General features: G+C 42.1%; 2 protein-coding genes across 2 annotated transcripts in view; one reads left to right on the top strand and one right to left on the bottom strand.

The window, feature by feature from the left end:
* Positions 1 to 16: 16 nt before the first annotated feature.
* Positions 17 to 4107, top strand: BHLHA15 (basic helix-loop-helix family member a15). Its single transcript, XM_031056534.1, has 2 exons — positions 17 to 206; positions 2136 to 4107. Exon 2 carries the CDS (start codon positions 2172 to 2174, stop codon positions 2670 to 2672), a length of 501 nt encoding a protein of 166 aa, XP_030912394.1. The 5' UTR covers positions 17 to 206; positions 2136 to 2171; the 3' UTR covers positions 2673 to 4107.
* A 935-nt stretch (positions 4108 to 5042) lies between these two features.
* The window catches only part of TECPR1 (tectonin beta-propeller repeat containing 1), a 21836-nt gene continuing 11186 nt past the window's right edge, over positions 5043 to 15692 (bottom strand). The window contains exons 12-24 of the mRNA XM_005420369.2: positions 15453 to 15602; positions 14662 to 14819; positions 13882 to 14009; positions 13695 to 13797; positions 12911 to 13007; positions 12456 to 12535; positions 12098 to 12154; positions 10466 to 10640; positions 9420 to 9555; positions 9021 to 9113; positions 8269 to 8375; positions 7689 to 7808; positions 5043 to 7006 (exon numbers count right to left, since the gene is read on the bottom strand). Coding sequence (XP_005420426.1) covers positions 6809 to 7006; positions 7689 to 7808; positions 8269 to 8375; positions 9021 to 9113; positions 9420 to 9555; positions 10466 to 10640; positions 12098 to 12154; positions 12456 to 12535; positions 12911 to 13007; positions 13695 to 13797; positions 13882 to 14009; positions 14662 to 14819; positions 15453 to 15602 — 1602 coding nt within the window. The 3' untranslated portion in view covers positions 5043 to 6808. The remainder of the gene's footprint in view (positions 7007 to 7688; positions 7809 to 8268; positions 8376 to 9020; positions 9114 to 9419; positions 9556 to 10465; positions 10641 to 12097; positions 12155 to 12455; positions 12536 to 12910; positions 13008 to 13694; positions 13798 to 13881; positions 14010 to 14661; positions 14820 to 15452; positions 15603 to 15692) is intronic.

The following is a 15692-nucleotide window of genomic DNA, read 5'->3' as shown; positions in this document are numbered from 1 at the left end:
GGGCAGCGCCTGCCCGGGGCTCCTCGGGCCGGGGCAGGGCCTGGGCCCCTCGCACGCTCCTGCTGACAGAGCCTGCCTCGCTCAGAGCACACGCGGCGTTCCCACCCTCTTGTCCCCGCAGCCCTTGCTGCTGTTCCTGGCTCCCCCCGGGTCTCTGCCGCGTTGCCCCTTGGGCCCCAGGCACCTTCTCAGCAGCGGGTGGAGTGGTAAGTCACAGAAGAGGGATGCCAGCCCGGTAGATGGCTGCACAGGGTGTTAAGTGTGTTGGTATTTGGCTGCTCTCTTTGGTTTCTCTTGACCACTCCAGTCTGTTGCTCCTGATCCCCCCACAATTTGTTTGCTCCTTGCACACTCTGATAACACCTTTCTGGGACTCCCAGCAGCTGAGCTGGGGCTCTCTAAGGTTACTTCCCCAGATTACAGCAGTGGCAGTCTAAGAGCAAACCTGCCAGCTAGGCACCTTGTTATCCCATTATACCCCATTTGCTTTTGCCCAGCCTGGAGTTTTAAAGACTACTTTGCTCTCACAGTTTGCTGAAGCTTCCCTTCTCTTGGATCTTCTCCCAACTTTCTCTCCTGGCTGTCTCCATGAACCCCCTCTTCACCAAGTCCTGTGGGCTGTTTTCTTCCAAACAGCAGCACTCCCCAGCAGTGCTTCTTGTGCTTGGGCAGGGAGGCTTCCACTCCTTTGTGCTCTACCGTAGCTGTGCCTTTTCTGCCAAGTGAGTTACACAAACAGTGCAGAACAAACCTGGTGCTTGCCTTGGGACCTGTTTCCTCTCTGAAGATACCTCTGTGTCTCCAGCATGTTTTTAGGCTCCCACAACACAAGCTGCTTGGTACCGTCTTTCAGCTGTCATCACCTGGGTGCTGCTCTAGCCCAGCTGCTTTGTGAATTCCTGCCCTGTTTGGTAAAGTTGCCTCTTTGGTAGTAAGGAACTTGGGGATGGCCAGGATGTCCTCACAGGCAGAGAACCGAGTCAGTGTGCAAGCCCAGCAGCTGAACATGGCTTTCAAGAAATGAGAAATGAGGCAGGAGGGGGTGTTTACCACAGCACAGCCAGGACCTGCCGGACGCAGCACCACCTGCTCCAGCTAAGGTTGAGGTTGTACTGGGACAGTCTCACATCTGGGGCTAGGGTTTTTGTTCTTCTTTTTCCTTCATTTTTTATTGGCTCACCAACTCTCTGCTCCTACACAATAGTATCGCCATAAAAATGTATTTTGTTTACACCAAACCTTTTGACTACACGAACTGGAAGACTGTGGAAAGAGCATATTTTGGGAATGTCTCTTAGTAACACTGATTGTTGGTGTTAGAGGCAGGGTTGCTGTGGTGCTGTTGTATTCAGATGTGATGTGGGCACAGAATATGGGCTGAGGGAGGTAAAATACCAGTGCTGTCACCTAATGCAGAGGAAGGAACATTGCTGTGTTTTTATGGCTAACTTGGAAAATAGCCTGCTCTGCTGCTGTTGATCTGGGGCAGTAACTGCAGTTAAGCCCTGCCATTATTGGATTTTTGTTGAGAGAGGGAAGTGCTTTTTTGTGTGTGTGTGTTGAGGACCAGCCCACAACACAGAAATGCTGCAGCTGAAAACACGTGGCTGGCTCGGAGCTTCTCCCTGAGAGTGTGCCGTGTTTCCCTCTAGTGGACTCCTCTCACAGTGGAAACCTGTGCCTACAAAAACCAATTACCAGGAGTTCAAGGAGAAATTACTTTGAGTAAGAGACTGAGGGTCTGTCTAATACCCCCCTAAGCCAGCACATGTACATGGAAGTGGTGCATGGCTTTATTATAACATGGGGGAGTGAGGAGCTGGGAGACAACAGCAGCATAAGAGATCAAACAGAGGCAATGTGTTACTAAACCTCACTGACTGTTGTATTCTGCATGGTTTTTGAGTTGTGGTTCACTTTTCTACAGAAAGACTGAATCGACTTGGAGACCATTTTCTCTTATGTCCAAAGGAAAAACCTCTCTGCTTTAAGGCCTGTTTCTAAGAAAGCAGAGGCATCTGTTTTTCACCCATAGGTGATTTACTGCATCTTTGTTTCACTGGTTCCATTCACTTGCCCTCTGTTCCCTCTGCAAGCTCTCCTCCCAGCTGAATCTTGGTGTTATGTTTTTACAGCACATTGACCATTAATACCAGCCAATCCAACAAAACATGAAGACTAAAACCAAAGGAAAGAAACAAAGGCAAACCACTGACAAAGAAGCGTTTTCCGAAGAGCCAGCAATGAGAAAAAAGGAACTGGTGAAATGTTTGCGGCGCAAAGAAAGGAGGAATGGAGGAAACAAGGAGAGCAGCAAGAGCCCTCCAGGCAGAAGCAGGCGTGCTTGGAGCAGCAAGGACAGGCTGCTGAGGAGGCTGGAGAGCAACGAGCGTGAGAGGCAGAGGATGCACAAGCTCAACAACGCCTTCCAGGCCCTGCGCGAGGTCATCCCTCACGTGAGGGCCGAGAACAAACTTTCCAAAATAGAGACTCTCACTCTGGCCAAAAACTACATTAAATCCTTGACCTCCATTATACTCAATATGTCCAACGGACACTTTCCAACAGTAGAAGGGATGGGGGGAGCCTGGGGATCCAAATTGTACCAGCATTATCAACAGCAGCATGGGGAGGATGACCATGAGGAAAATCTACAGAAATATTCCACATAGATTCATAACTTCAGCCAAAACACCAACTGCCAGATACTACTGCCATTGTTCTTCCTTCTTACATCATAATACATGTCATTACCTAGAGGTATAAAGAGATTATTTTTGCCTCTGGTCTCTCTTTTTTTTTCTTAAAAAGACAAAGAGGTAACACTCGTGACTATAGTTTATATGGCACATTAAAAAATTGCCTTAAACCCTCAGAATTTCTCAGAGCATAATGAATGTGTTTGTGTGGTGTGCCAGGGTCTGGAAACCTATCCTGTAACGCTGGAGTTGACTTGAAAATATGATTTAGTAACTTCTGCAAATTATCCCACCTGGAGTAGAATGAGTTGAACCTTTAAGGTCCGTGTCATCTGAGTTCCTTGGAGTTGAGAATCTTGGCTATAGTTCTGTTCACCAGCCTTTCAATGACTCATGTACTGTACTAAAGAGAAGATTAAAATTGATGACAGCATCTGACTGACTTGATGACTGAAGTGGCACACATGGGAAATTGGTCACCAAATCTGAGTATTCATCTTGATCTTTAACTTTGGTGGATCTGCCCTGGTAATCTTGAACATTGCAAGGCATACAAACATCTCTTGATGCAAACATCTGCAAAGCTTTCTTAGATTGTAAGCTCTCTAGAGTAAGGACAGTTCTGATCTGTATTTCCAGAGCATCTGGCCTCACAGAGATTTTCTTTAGTGGGTGTCTGGCTGCCATTCTAATACAAATAATGAATAAGGGACCAATTACTTACTTTTGCCAAGACAATAATAAAAATGCTTTAGTGTAGTCTTAAGTTAGACAATGCTCTGGCCAGTTTAAATTAGTTCCTAATGAAGCCTGTGATGTGATCAGGTTCTTTCTGGGTTAGTGTTAGATTCTGGTACTGTAAAACAATAAATGAAGCAGAAACTCTTCAAAAAGGAAAATAAGCTCTTTTTTTCCCCTTCCTCTATCCCCTTCTGTGGTTTAAAGTTTTATGTCACTGAGGAACTCTCTTTCCTCTTGTATTCTCCTACCTGGGGCACCTGAAGCTGGTGTGGCCTCAGTTGGAAGTGTGGTGCCCACGGAGCCCCCATGTCCCAGCTCCCCCTCCCCACATCCCCCATGAACTGGAGGCTGCTGCTCTGTGCTCTGAGGGCACAGGAAACATTTGGCACCTCATCCATCACTAGGATTGATAATAGTTTGTGGCCTGGTCTTTTCCAGCAGAGAAGGGTGTCCAAGGAGGAGTGGGGGCTGAGGATTTATCATATCCATCACAAAAGGATTGTGCTGCTCTGTGCAGTTTGGAATGTGTTTGTAGTTTGCTGCAGCACAGCTGAGGGGATGACAATGTAATTCAGAGTGAAAGGTGAGGATTCCCACACAGGCTGGTAAGGGATGAGAATTATCTTTCTCCACCACAGCAATCCATAGCTATGATGTAGAACAACACAACAGTTTATACATGTGGTTGCCTTACTGGAGAAAACATTTGGCTCCTGCCTCAACTGGAATTTTCTTAGTTGTTGAACTGTTTTCACATTAAAATAAATATGATTTAGCCCTTCTTGTACTCAAATGTTAATGAAAGAATTGCAGAGGAATTCAGAGATTTAATTTAGAAATTTAGAGATAAATCTCTTAGAGATTTAACTTGCCATTACAGTGCTGGATCTTACTCCATTCACCAGCAGCACTGTGTGGGTAAATGAACCCTCAGTGTATTTGTACACTGATCACAGTGGATCAGTCAGTAACACCAAGGCCTTTTCTTCCAGTTATTCCACTCAGCACCTCCTCAGGTAAGAGATGTTATTTGGTTATTTCCCACCCTCTAGGTCACTGCAAACTGTGGCTCTGTGTGTCACACAGTCAGCTATGACCAAGCACTTGTAGATTATGGTAATTTTTGGTAGGATTCTTTAGAGGTCATTATCTGCAAGTTTCCAGCTAGTAAACATCCCTGGAATGTTTTTGTGGGATAGTTATGTTTGAACTGCTGTTTGGCTGCATTGGTGGAAAGAGGGAACCAGCAAGTTTAAAATCCAGTATTTTGACAGTGCTATTGATGAAGAATTGCACTTTAGGAACCAAGTATGCTGATATTACTCCTAAACATGCAGACTTTAATGCTTGGGCAGTGTATTTTTGACTTTCTGCAACCAGAGGCATTTCAAATATTAAGCCCAGAATGGCACATCATATCTAGCTATAAATACAGCAGCCAAGGAGGCAGGTGAAAGTCTCCCCTTCCCTGAACACTCCATCCCCAAGGTACAGTCAGGCTCTGGACAAAGGGATTTTTATGGAATTACAGCTGCTAGTTCCACTGTGTAGCAAAGTACAAAGTGCTGTGTTCTTAGACATGTCAAAAGGGACGAAGAAGCATGTTTTTCTGATAAATTACTTTTATTTTTCAAAATTGCCTCAGTTTAAAGTCACTTTTCCATACATTAACTAGCCACAACAATGACATATTTTTAAATTAAATAATTTTCTAAATAATATTTTAGAAGGCAAATACTTAGTACTGAAACATAAACAACTTATAACTTTTTTTTTCACTTAAACCCAGCTTTTTACAGTAAAGTAAGTGAAACTTGGCAATGTAGAGAAAAATGCAAAGGTACATTATAAAGCTTATTGTATGCAATCAGGTTGATTGTTGGAGATGTAAACACTGACTATTAAAAGGAAAAAATCTTGATACAATGCAGAGAAAAATACAATCCTAATAATTCTCTAAAAATACATGTAATAAAGTTATTTATTTGGACAAGATACTGTGCAAGTTATGCAAAACCTATTATGGTAATTAATGCAACACATGATTTATGCTTCTCCCACAATGTATGTATAAACCAGAAATCTCTAATCACATACTGGAAAGATCAACAGGTTCTTTTTTTAACAGTAAAGCATCTTCAATCTTCATCACATTTGGACTTGGAAACAGTGCTTTCCTTGGCATTAAATACCAAATATATTCTTTAAATACGTGCAAACATAAGTTTTACTTCTACAAATACAGTACTGAGACCACACCAAACTGTTCATCATATAAAAATAGCTTCATGTACAGTTACACACACAGAGGAGAAATGAATGTAAACTGTCCAATAATGATAAAGTCAGGAAAAAAAGCTTTTTTTGAGAATAGAAAGGGGTTTCATGTTGGAAAAAGGGATGCATAAATCATTTACTCAAAATGAAGAGCATTCTGAACTGCCATCAGTGTACACTGGCAAACTCCACTGCTGTCAGAAAAGTTGCTTTGCATTCCTACCACTGTAAAGTCAGTTTAAGACCTTCCCTTGATTTCTACAGTTTGAAAGCATAATTTGCAATGATCTGGAACACAGCCTCCAGAGTCCTGTCCCTTCCAGCCTCCTTAGGAAGGCATCTGTGTCCCTCAACTGTCCCAGTGTCAGTTCAGCTGAAGACAGAACGTGATTTCCCAGCATGTGCAGTGACAGTTCAGAGCTGAGCCTGACTGAGCAGGACTGGGCTCCCTGAAACCAGGAGTTCTGCTGCCTGATTAACACACTGTGAGAAAAGACAGCAAAAATTGGCCCTTCCTGCTAACTGCAGCCTAAGCAGAGTTGTGCAGAATTTGATTTTGCTGATGGGAGCAAGAACAGCCTGACCCAGTCCATCCTTAGACGTGGAGCCCTCCCAGTAGCAGAGTTCTGTGCCTGTGTAAGGGCCTCTACAAACAGGACCAGCTGTGTTTGCCTGCATTCATTCAAATTGAAACAACACCTTCATCTGTGCTCCAAGATGAATCTCAAGGACAGCGTGCATGATGTGTGAATATGAGAGAAATGTAGGGAGCATAGAAAAAGAAGTAAATGCAGTGATCATGGGTGCAGATATTCACATTTCATGGTGTGTAGCAGCTATGGTAAAGGGTCAGAAATACACTGTGGTTAAAAACCTTGCCTGCTTTGACAAAACTATGAACTCTGTCAAGTCACATTTTACACAAGATGCATTAGAAGGATTCAGTACTTAAAATACCCCATTGCAAAGTCCAGTTCAGTCAAACATATTAGTAGCACAAAAATGTCATGTTTTTCTCTCCAAGCAGTAGACATCTGTTTCTTTTTCAGCTCTTGCCTACTGCATGTTAGCAACATGTACATGGCAACAATTTAACAGTTAACAGAATTTCTGTCCAATTCTTGACTTTCACTGACCATCAGAGGGCTCTTAGAGTGTTCTGTTTTCCCTTTACTCTCCTCATCTTCTCCCTCCTTCGATGCTGCCGGGTTTTCCTCGGCGGTGTCAGGCACAGCACCCCGAGATGCTTCTGTTGCATTTCCTCTGACTGTTATGTGCTCCCACCCACCCTGTGAAAAAGGGACACAGGAACTCAAAAGGAGAAACATCACCCTGTCAGTGCTGTATGTGATGTGATGCTTTATGTGCACTACTAGTTTGTTCTATTTGTTCAGGAGGAAAGTAATCCTGCTCTGGGATGAATCAGAAAAAAGGCTCCTTGTAAAATGAAACAAAGCACAGCAGACCTCCCTGACAGGGAGTTACAGAGTGGTAAACTTGAGGATTGTTTTTTTATCACAGGGAATTGAGATTAGTAGGGTCAGGCATTCATAACAGAGCCACCGCAGATGTTCCAGCAACTTAAAAGGTGGCAAAACCTTGAAATAGCCTTTCTCAAAACATTGAGAATAGTACAGGGTCCAACAATGAGGAGTATTCATGTGCAGACCAGGAAGGAATCCACTTTCTTTTCAGTGGCTCTTACTCCATTAGTTTTTCCATTGTAACTTTTAAATTACCTATTTAAAATGAATACTTATCAAATGCAAATAAACAACTTCCCAGTTATGATTGCAGAGCCCATTATAATAACTTCATTATAATAAACCTGAAGGAAAATGTCCATTTCCTGCAGGTATATCCAAGCTTTCTAATGCTGCCCAACTGGGCAGGATGGCACTTCCCTTTCTCTGTGAGCCCACAGACATTGGGATGCACAACTTCAGACAGTTCTGTGCCCCCAGCACTTACCCCAATACCATAATCCCAGGAGAGGCCTTTAGGTTCCAGGGGCTGGACACCAGTCCGGTGGCAGACGGTCCCACAGCTCAGGCTGTGGCTGCCCTGCACTTTGTCAGCTATCACCCACACCTCGAGGAAGCAGAGAGAGGCAGTAAAATGTGCTGCTCTTCCCAGATGTGAGATCTCTGTCTGACCCCTTTCAAAAATCAGGCTTGTTCTTCAATAGGCTGAAAATGCTCTAATTTAGGCAGAGAGACACCCAAACAAACTATAAAGCAGTGTTATAATTAAAACATTGCCAGATAAGACTTGGCAGGAAATAGATTAAATATATAAAAAGCCTTGTTAAAATATATAGCCTTGTTAAAAAATGGAAAAAAAATTAATGAAGCTTTTTGCAGCAGAGGGCTTGGCTGTATCATTATTCCATTGGTATGATTTTTTCTCTTGTTATCATATTCCAACACTTAGACCAACATTTTGTGCAATGAAGTTAAACAAAACTAAGGCTGAAGAACATTGAATTATTAAATTATATTCTACATAATTTTTAATAAACTCATGAGATACAAGGAAGCTTAATACACACCTGGTCCAGGGGCCCCACAGACATTTTACGGATGTTATTGGAAACGTGATCCCAGGTGGATCCTTGAGGGTAGCTGGGTGTGATTCCCTGCCGGTACCAGAGATTGCCTGGGAAACAAAGAGTGCTGGTTACAGCCCAGCATGGCTGTTTGTCTGAAGTGCTGTAAACAACATAAATCAGGAATTCTTTCTGTGTTCCAGGTAAATGCAATTTTGGCTAAGGTGGACAAAATGAAGATGGACAAAATGAAGCTCCCACTTTGGAATTTGTATTTCTATAGTTATTGCTTATAAAAAATAGCAAATACTGTTTTGTAAAACTTCTTGGGGGAAAATGTTCATATAAGGAACTATGCATTAGAAAACAAAAGCAGATGAGATGAAGGTCCCTGAATCTGTTGTTAAAGACTTGTTTCTTGTACAAAAGGTGCTTCATGATTTATCTGTTTTGGAGCAGGATTCCCGACAAAACCCAGCCATGCAATTCTCTGCCATTCATCTGTGTCTTCCCCCCTCCCAGAGCACAGGTGCTGGCCTGTTGTTACCCAGGGCATTATCAGATACAGCAGCCAAGCCTTCAGAAGCAGTACTTCAGTGCACTGCTACTCCACATCCTTCAGTATGAAATAATACTCCCTGTGGAGCCCCAGTATTCATCTGTCCAGTTCTAACTTAACCTCTTCTTTTTTAATCAGTCTGGTACAGGCTGATGTACTTTTTGTAGCACTGACTAATAGTTTTTTAAATCCTTACCATTTTTATCCAAGACAAACACAGATGTTCGTCCCACTGAGACTTGCTTCAACTTCTGTTTTTGAGGTGAAGGGATATGGTACCAACAGTCACCTAAAGGTCACAAATCTTGAGTTAAGCATTGCGAAAATAGAATTAGGTATGGAAATGTCTGCAGCTGAAATACATTCCTGTGCAGGAAAGCTGTGAATGACATCACACTTCATTTATTTTTAACAGATTGTTTTTTACAAATGAACACTTCCAATTGCACAAGTGAATAGCAAATAACCTGCTATAATTATTGTACTATTTGTATGCACAGTTTTGCACAGCCATGGGAAACACCTCTGTGAAACAGATTGGACTTTTTCAGACATGGCAGTGGAGCAGAGCAAAAGCTAAAGTACAAGTTCTTACCTGCAGGCTTGTTTGGAGACACTGAACCCCGGTAGAAGGCAGAACCATCTCTAGCAATAGCCCACACTTGGTAAAATGCTCCAATGGAGATGGAAATGAAGGGCTGATCTGTTCCCACATGCAGCCAGGATGTTCCCTAACAAATCATAGGACATGAATTGTGAAGCAGTGCTTAAAACTTCTATGACAAAATATTGTTGATTATTACCAAATGAGAAAAAAACAACATAATGAAAAATGTTCTGGAGAATAAATCTTACATAACTTTACAACTGAATAGAAACATGGTTGCTGATTCTCAAAGATATTTGGATATACAATTCTTTGAAAATAACTTGAACAAGTTAAAAGTTGGACAATGAAAAGCCTTTTCTATTAAAATCACTGAATTTTACGTATCTACATGTCTCTGAACAGCTGGACTAGAGCCTTCTTTTTTTTTTCTTTAATTCCTCACAAAAATCAGCTGATAAAGGATTTCACATTCCAGACACAGTATTCCAGTTCTCAGTGCCGCACAGCCTTACAGATCAGGAAGGGAAAAAAATATTAAATATTTTTCAAATTCTTGTAGTTTTTCTCCAAATTCTACTAAAGCATTTTCTTAGATGTTTTTCCTGGTTTTTATCCTACTGGTATCGAGGCACTAGAGTGGGACCATGCTTCACAGAGTCCATTCCTCAGCAATTCCTTTAAGTGGGATACACCTGTTATCAACCATTTCAAAAAACAAACAAAAAAAGAACTACTAAGCTGCCAGTGCAGAAAGTGGAAGTAAAATGCTTCATGAGGAGATGGCCAGGAGCTGAGAGAGACTCCTGCAGGAGATGTGGCACAAGCTCAGGTGGATTATGCAAGAGAAGCACTATTATAAGGAACGTGGGCAGCAAACTGTGCTACAGCTGATGGACAGGGACTTGCAAATCTGGGACACAAAGGGATGAAAAATAACAAGGTGCTTTGAGAGAGGGCCCTGTGCGATTGTATGTATTTGCATATTACATTAAATACATCAATAAGCAGTAAAAACAAACAGGGAGCCTTACAGCTGGAGTTTGCTGTGTCACTCCAAGCCTGCAGAGCACGTCTCCTTTGTCACTGATTGCCCACAGTGCTACTGATTCTTCATCATCTGCATCTGAACTGGGAATTATGGAGATGTCCCACAGGGTAACAGGAGGCACTTCCAGCCATGGCCCGTTGGTGACTATCTTACATTTTCTGAAGCAGAAAAAGCCCAAACCTGTCAGAAGTATGTACTTTCCATAACTGGTTTTCCAGTGTATTGTTGACTTCCAGTCCTAAAGTTTTTTTCATTAGGTAGTGCTTTTCATTAAATATTAGTATTTTTAATTTGAAAGAGGTTTTTAAAAATTAATCAGGTTTTGAAGTTTGAACTGATATTGATTTCTCAAAGCTTCTGTTGTTTATTTGGGTTTTTTTTTAAAGTTACTTTATAAAACCAAGACCACACAAGAAGTCTGCAACTGGTGCTACACTGCTCCATAGCTCTCTCAGACTCACTGGCCAGCAGCAAGATATTAAGTTCCAGAGAGACCTCCACACCCAGCTCATTCCTTCCTCTGTCTTGGTTAAAAGAATAACTCTTCAATTCTTTTTTGCTTGGTCTGTTAAAAAGGTTATGTAGCATCTTGAGCTAGGCAGAGGTAAAGCAGCTCTAAATGACAGACTTGGAAAGTCATGCTGGGACTTTGTGTACTTTTTCTGTGGAAATTGCACCAAAGTAGTGCTGTCAGTTACGGAAATTATGGTAGACTCTATCATCATCACAACAATTTCATGTATGAATAATGTCCTAAAAAACATCAGGCATTCCTCTGTTTTCCAGTTCTGAAAAACCAGATCCAACCCTGAGTCTATTTATTTCCAATTTTTAATTGGTAGTTAAAACAAGAGGAAGTATTTAGACTAGAGGGCATTTCTCAAGTTGCTTATTTTATTTCAAGTCATTATTTTGATTTACTGGGTTTGTTTTGCTGTATATCCTGAGATAACACTTTTGATGCTTTAGAACCTCACTTCAGAGCTTTTTGTAGGAGGGGCAAAATACTTTGTAGCATCAATACTAAACCCAGCAGTGTGTGAGTTCACAGCAATTAATTAGCACAGCTATTAGATGCTCTAGTATAGAAAGCACAGAAAAGTTGGAAAAACAGGGAATGCACAGACATCCCCAGCTTATAGAATATAGTGACAGTTTGCTGTTTTCTGGGTTCCACCTGGACATTTCCTCTGACTGAAATGGGGTTGGACTATCTGTGGCCCAGCATTCAGTATGTGGAATTCATAAATTGAAACTATTAATATAAAAGACCTATTGGCAGCAGTTACAAGTGACCTAACATGTACTGATATACCCAGTGCCTACTATTCCTTAATCATTTACCATAAAGAAAATCAGATACAGAGAAGAACTGTCTGACTTTTATCTACAGATCCCACAAAATCCAAGAGGGTAACTACCCAAAGAGACTTACAATTAGACACATAATGCTAAAGGTCATCAGTTTCTCTGCTGGGTTATTTATTTCAGGTTTCTTTACTTTTTGTTTTGTTCATTGGGTTTTGTTGACAAGACTCTTCACCTCATAACTAAAGTAGACTTAGTGAGCAATTAGGATTCAACTTCAAAACTTATTTATATTGAGGTTCCTCACCTGGCCCAGCGCCTCCGTCGGACAAAATCTTTCATTGTCTTGTGCCCATGGTAGGACCTACCAAAACAGATTTAAACAATGTTCATGAGGATGTCAGAGCATCTCCAGTGTCAGTGTCAGCCTGAGAGCACTGCCTCCATCTGCCCACCAGGCACAACCGCTGATTTTAAATTCTTCAAGTGACAATTTGCCAAGTTCACCTTGCTGCCCTCCCTCCCTGCAAATATCAGCATGCCCACAAAAGAGGGGGAAATGAGGCAGTGTTGTGTCCCTGCCAAAGGGCAGTTAATGTGCAAACCAGAAACGAGCAGGAGTGAGGACTGGAGCCTGGGATTTGGCAGAAGAGGAGTTTCCTTACGCTGGGAAGTCAGCTGCATACTGCCAGCCCTCCCGGTCCGTGCCGCCCGCCGGGCTGAAGTCAATGTACCAATCTGAGACCTGTGGGCAAAGGGGACACTGGCAGTAACAATCAACACCTCATCTATCATGAACACCTCTTCTTCTATTTACCTCCACCTTTTGGAGAGCAATGACTTGCTAGAAACCTTCTAACACTTGAAATACTTTTTAATTTTTACCCAAATCTTTTTAATTCAGTGGAGGAGAAAAGGATCTAAGTCACATTAAACAAAACACCCACTCAGTGCCTAACATTCTTTTGACTATGGAAGATTATTGCTAGCTATTAATGGGGAAAACAAGGTTAAACGTTACAAGAAATCCCAGAAGAAAATCTGGGCCCCTTAAACTCAAGTCTTGTATCCTACTTGCTAAGCCTGGGCTTTGTAAAAAAATTTGTAAGCCAAAACTTACCCAAGACCACTGTGGAGAAGGAGGCTTGGTGTTGGTCTTTGTACATTCCTGCAGGCCAGAGGCATCACTCCACATGTATCTGTCTGTGGGCAGACCTCTGTGGTGGTGGAACAGTGCACAAGGAATGCAAGGTCATTTACAACTGGGAGTTTAAAAGGCGAGGGAAAAAAGCCTTTTTGTAGCACTTCCTGCTTTCACACACAAAACACTGCCATCATTAATCTCTACTTAGAAATATCATGTGAGTGATGAGCACAGTGGGAAAGAATCTGTACAATTGCTTCCAGTTATAGCAAACTTGAGGACCTTGTAAATGTTTCTCTGTAGAGTGATATTCCTCACTGCCATTTAAAACTGGAACGTGAATGTCATATAACTGGATATGTATTTTTCTATACTTTTGGTCAAATATACTATTCAAGGACACAGTGTATTTAGTACAATATGTATAGGAATATACAGATCCTAATAACTTTTCTGTCTGGTCTTAATAGTGAAAGATACTGCAAGTAGGCACACTTTGTGCAAGCACAAAGCATAAATCTGTAACGTTTTGCCATAATGACATTTTGACATTTTTGATAATTACAAATTAGAAAATTGAGAAACACTGCTCCTTCCATCACAGGTTAACTATGAATGTTGGAGGAGACAGAAGACAGAGTAAGTGTAACACAGTATTACACAGTAAGTGTAATAAGTCTTCCAAGCTAGAACAAAGCCCTTGTTTCATTTGACAGTAGTAGTGTTAAAGTAAATAAATGCAATAAATGGAGTAAGTAACCTGCTGCTGTATCCAGTGACAGGGTTCCACCGTTGGTTCTCATAGATGTAAACACATTTCACATCTGACTGTGTATAAATATTATCAGCACTGCTGGCCAGTCCTGTGAGGAATAAACACTGTGGATTAGAGTAAAGCTAAAGCTCGAAGACATTACATTTTAAATTCCATCACTGCCAAGTTGTACCTTGGATGAAGCCTCCTCCATATCCACCAGTGTAAGCCCAGGCTGTGTGGTCGTAGCCGATGCCCCACACCACGCCCCGGCTGTTGCTCTCGATCAGCCGCAGGTGCCCTCCCACCTGCCGCCAGAACCTGCCAGGGAAGGACACTGCACTCAACACCCCATCCTTCAGGGATGGTGCTTTCCCCACCAACAGCCCCATAATCTTCAGCACAGGCAACCTGCTCTGCTCACTTGTCCAACCACTGAGCAATCTCTAAGTGAAAGCAGCTGCCAGTTGAAAGCATTTCCCTCTGAACAGCTCCCAAAAAGCAGATGGCATTGTTCTGCTTGAGGAGTTTGCAGTTCCATATTGCCACAGTTGTCATAAAAACTGTCGAGAAACTGCTCCTGGACTGCAATGTCTATGGAAGACTGAGAATTTCAGATTTCTTGACTCAGATAAAACTGAAAGCTCAAATTATATTCCAGTTACAGTGATTAAATTTACCTTCAGTTTAGGCTATCTCTTATGACATTAAAGATGCAGTTTAAAAAACTGGGATCTCAGTGAGAAAGGCTTTTGAAATCACAAGGATATCTCCAGCATCTAAGAATTAAAATATGATTTGGTGAATTTCTTCACGTGCAATCATGAGGAGGAAGGCAGCCATTAACCCTGTCAGTGAGAGACATCTGCAGTGTACTACACACTCCAAGAGCCCATCAAAGCCACTGGACTGACAGGACATTCTTTGCTGGATGGCATCCCATGCAGAAAGAACAGCTTCAGAAGCCTCTTACATTTGGTCACACGGCATCAACTGGGGTCCAGCCTCCAGCTCAGGACTTGGCTCACTAACAAAGATGTCTCCTTTACAAGTGACTGACCAAATGGCATGGTGAGAAGGAGGGCCTTGAATCCGTCTGCTTTCACAGCAAGACATGTTCAGCAAAGACAGCTACAAAACAAGAAGCAAAAAAGCTTCCATTTACAGTGAGAACAGAAATTCCCATAGAGATGCTCAGTATTGTAAAACAAAATTTTACCTCTGCACATTCTTGCCAATCAGCAAAATGAATTTGCAGCTTTTCCTCAAAAGGTACTAGAATTCAGTGGTTCAGAAATTATTATACAACCACTGGAACTGCTGTGGTTTGCAGGAGCTGATCAGGATGAAGCATCTCTCAGGTTTGCCCCTGCTCCAGTGTATCTATGCCTGTCTGCCTGTACAAAAGACTCTGCAGCAATGAAAACAGAGAATGGTTCTTCTACCAGTGCAGAAGAACACAATAACTTAATTCAACTCCTTACTCATTCCTACCGTAATCTATATCCAGAGATAGGAAGAGAATGTAAAGCAATATTGGTATTGCTGTGGATAACTGCAGCACCAGAAAGCAAGCAGGCTTGAGAGGAGATAACAAGCCTCAGGTGCCTCTACGTAAGTTTGATCAGATGGTTTAAATACCTAAACTTAAAAACCAGGTGAGTAGCCCCAGAGTTTAAATGCAATGCTGACATTTCAGAGACTGGATTCTATGTTTAATTGCAGATATATTGCCAGCTTGAAATGAGAGATGCCCAGAATTACCCAGTCATGCATTTCTTGCTCTGTTGCGGCTGCCAGGCGGATTGGCCATCGCTGCTTCGTCCTCTCAGGTGTGTACAGGGCAAAGGAATGCTTGGCTTCATTCAGCACTTCAACTATAATGGTCACTTCATTCAGGAACACATGGATGTACTAAGACAAGAGAAAAAAAATCTGTGACTAAGGCAAACCTTCCACAGAGCCAGCATTTTTGCACTTCTGGTCTACAAACAAGGCATTCCT

Source organism: Geospiza fortis, unplaced genomic scaffold, assembly GCF_000277835.1.
Source record: "Geospiza fortis unplaced genomic scaffold, GeoFor_1.0 scaffold237, whole genome shotgun sequence".
Lineage (NCBI taxonomy): Eukaryota > Metazoa > Chordata > Aves > Passeriformes > Thraupidae > Geospiza > Geospiza fortis.
The sequence above is the reverse complement of the archived record's forward strand: the minus strand, read 5'-3'. Positions and strand labels throughout refer to the sequence as shown.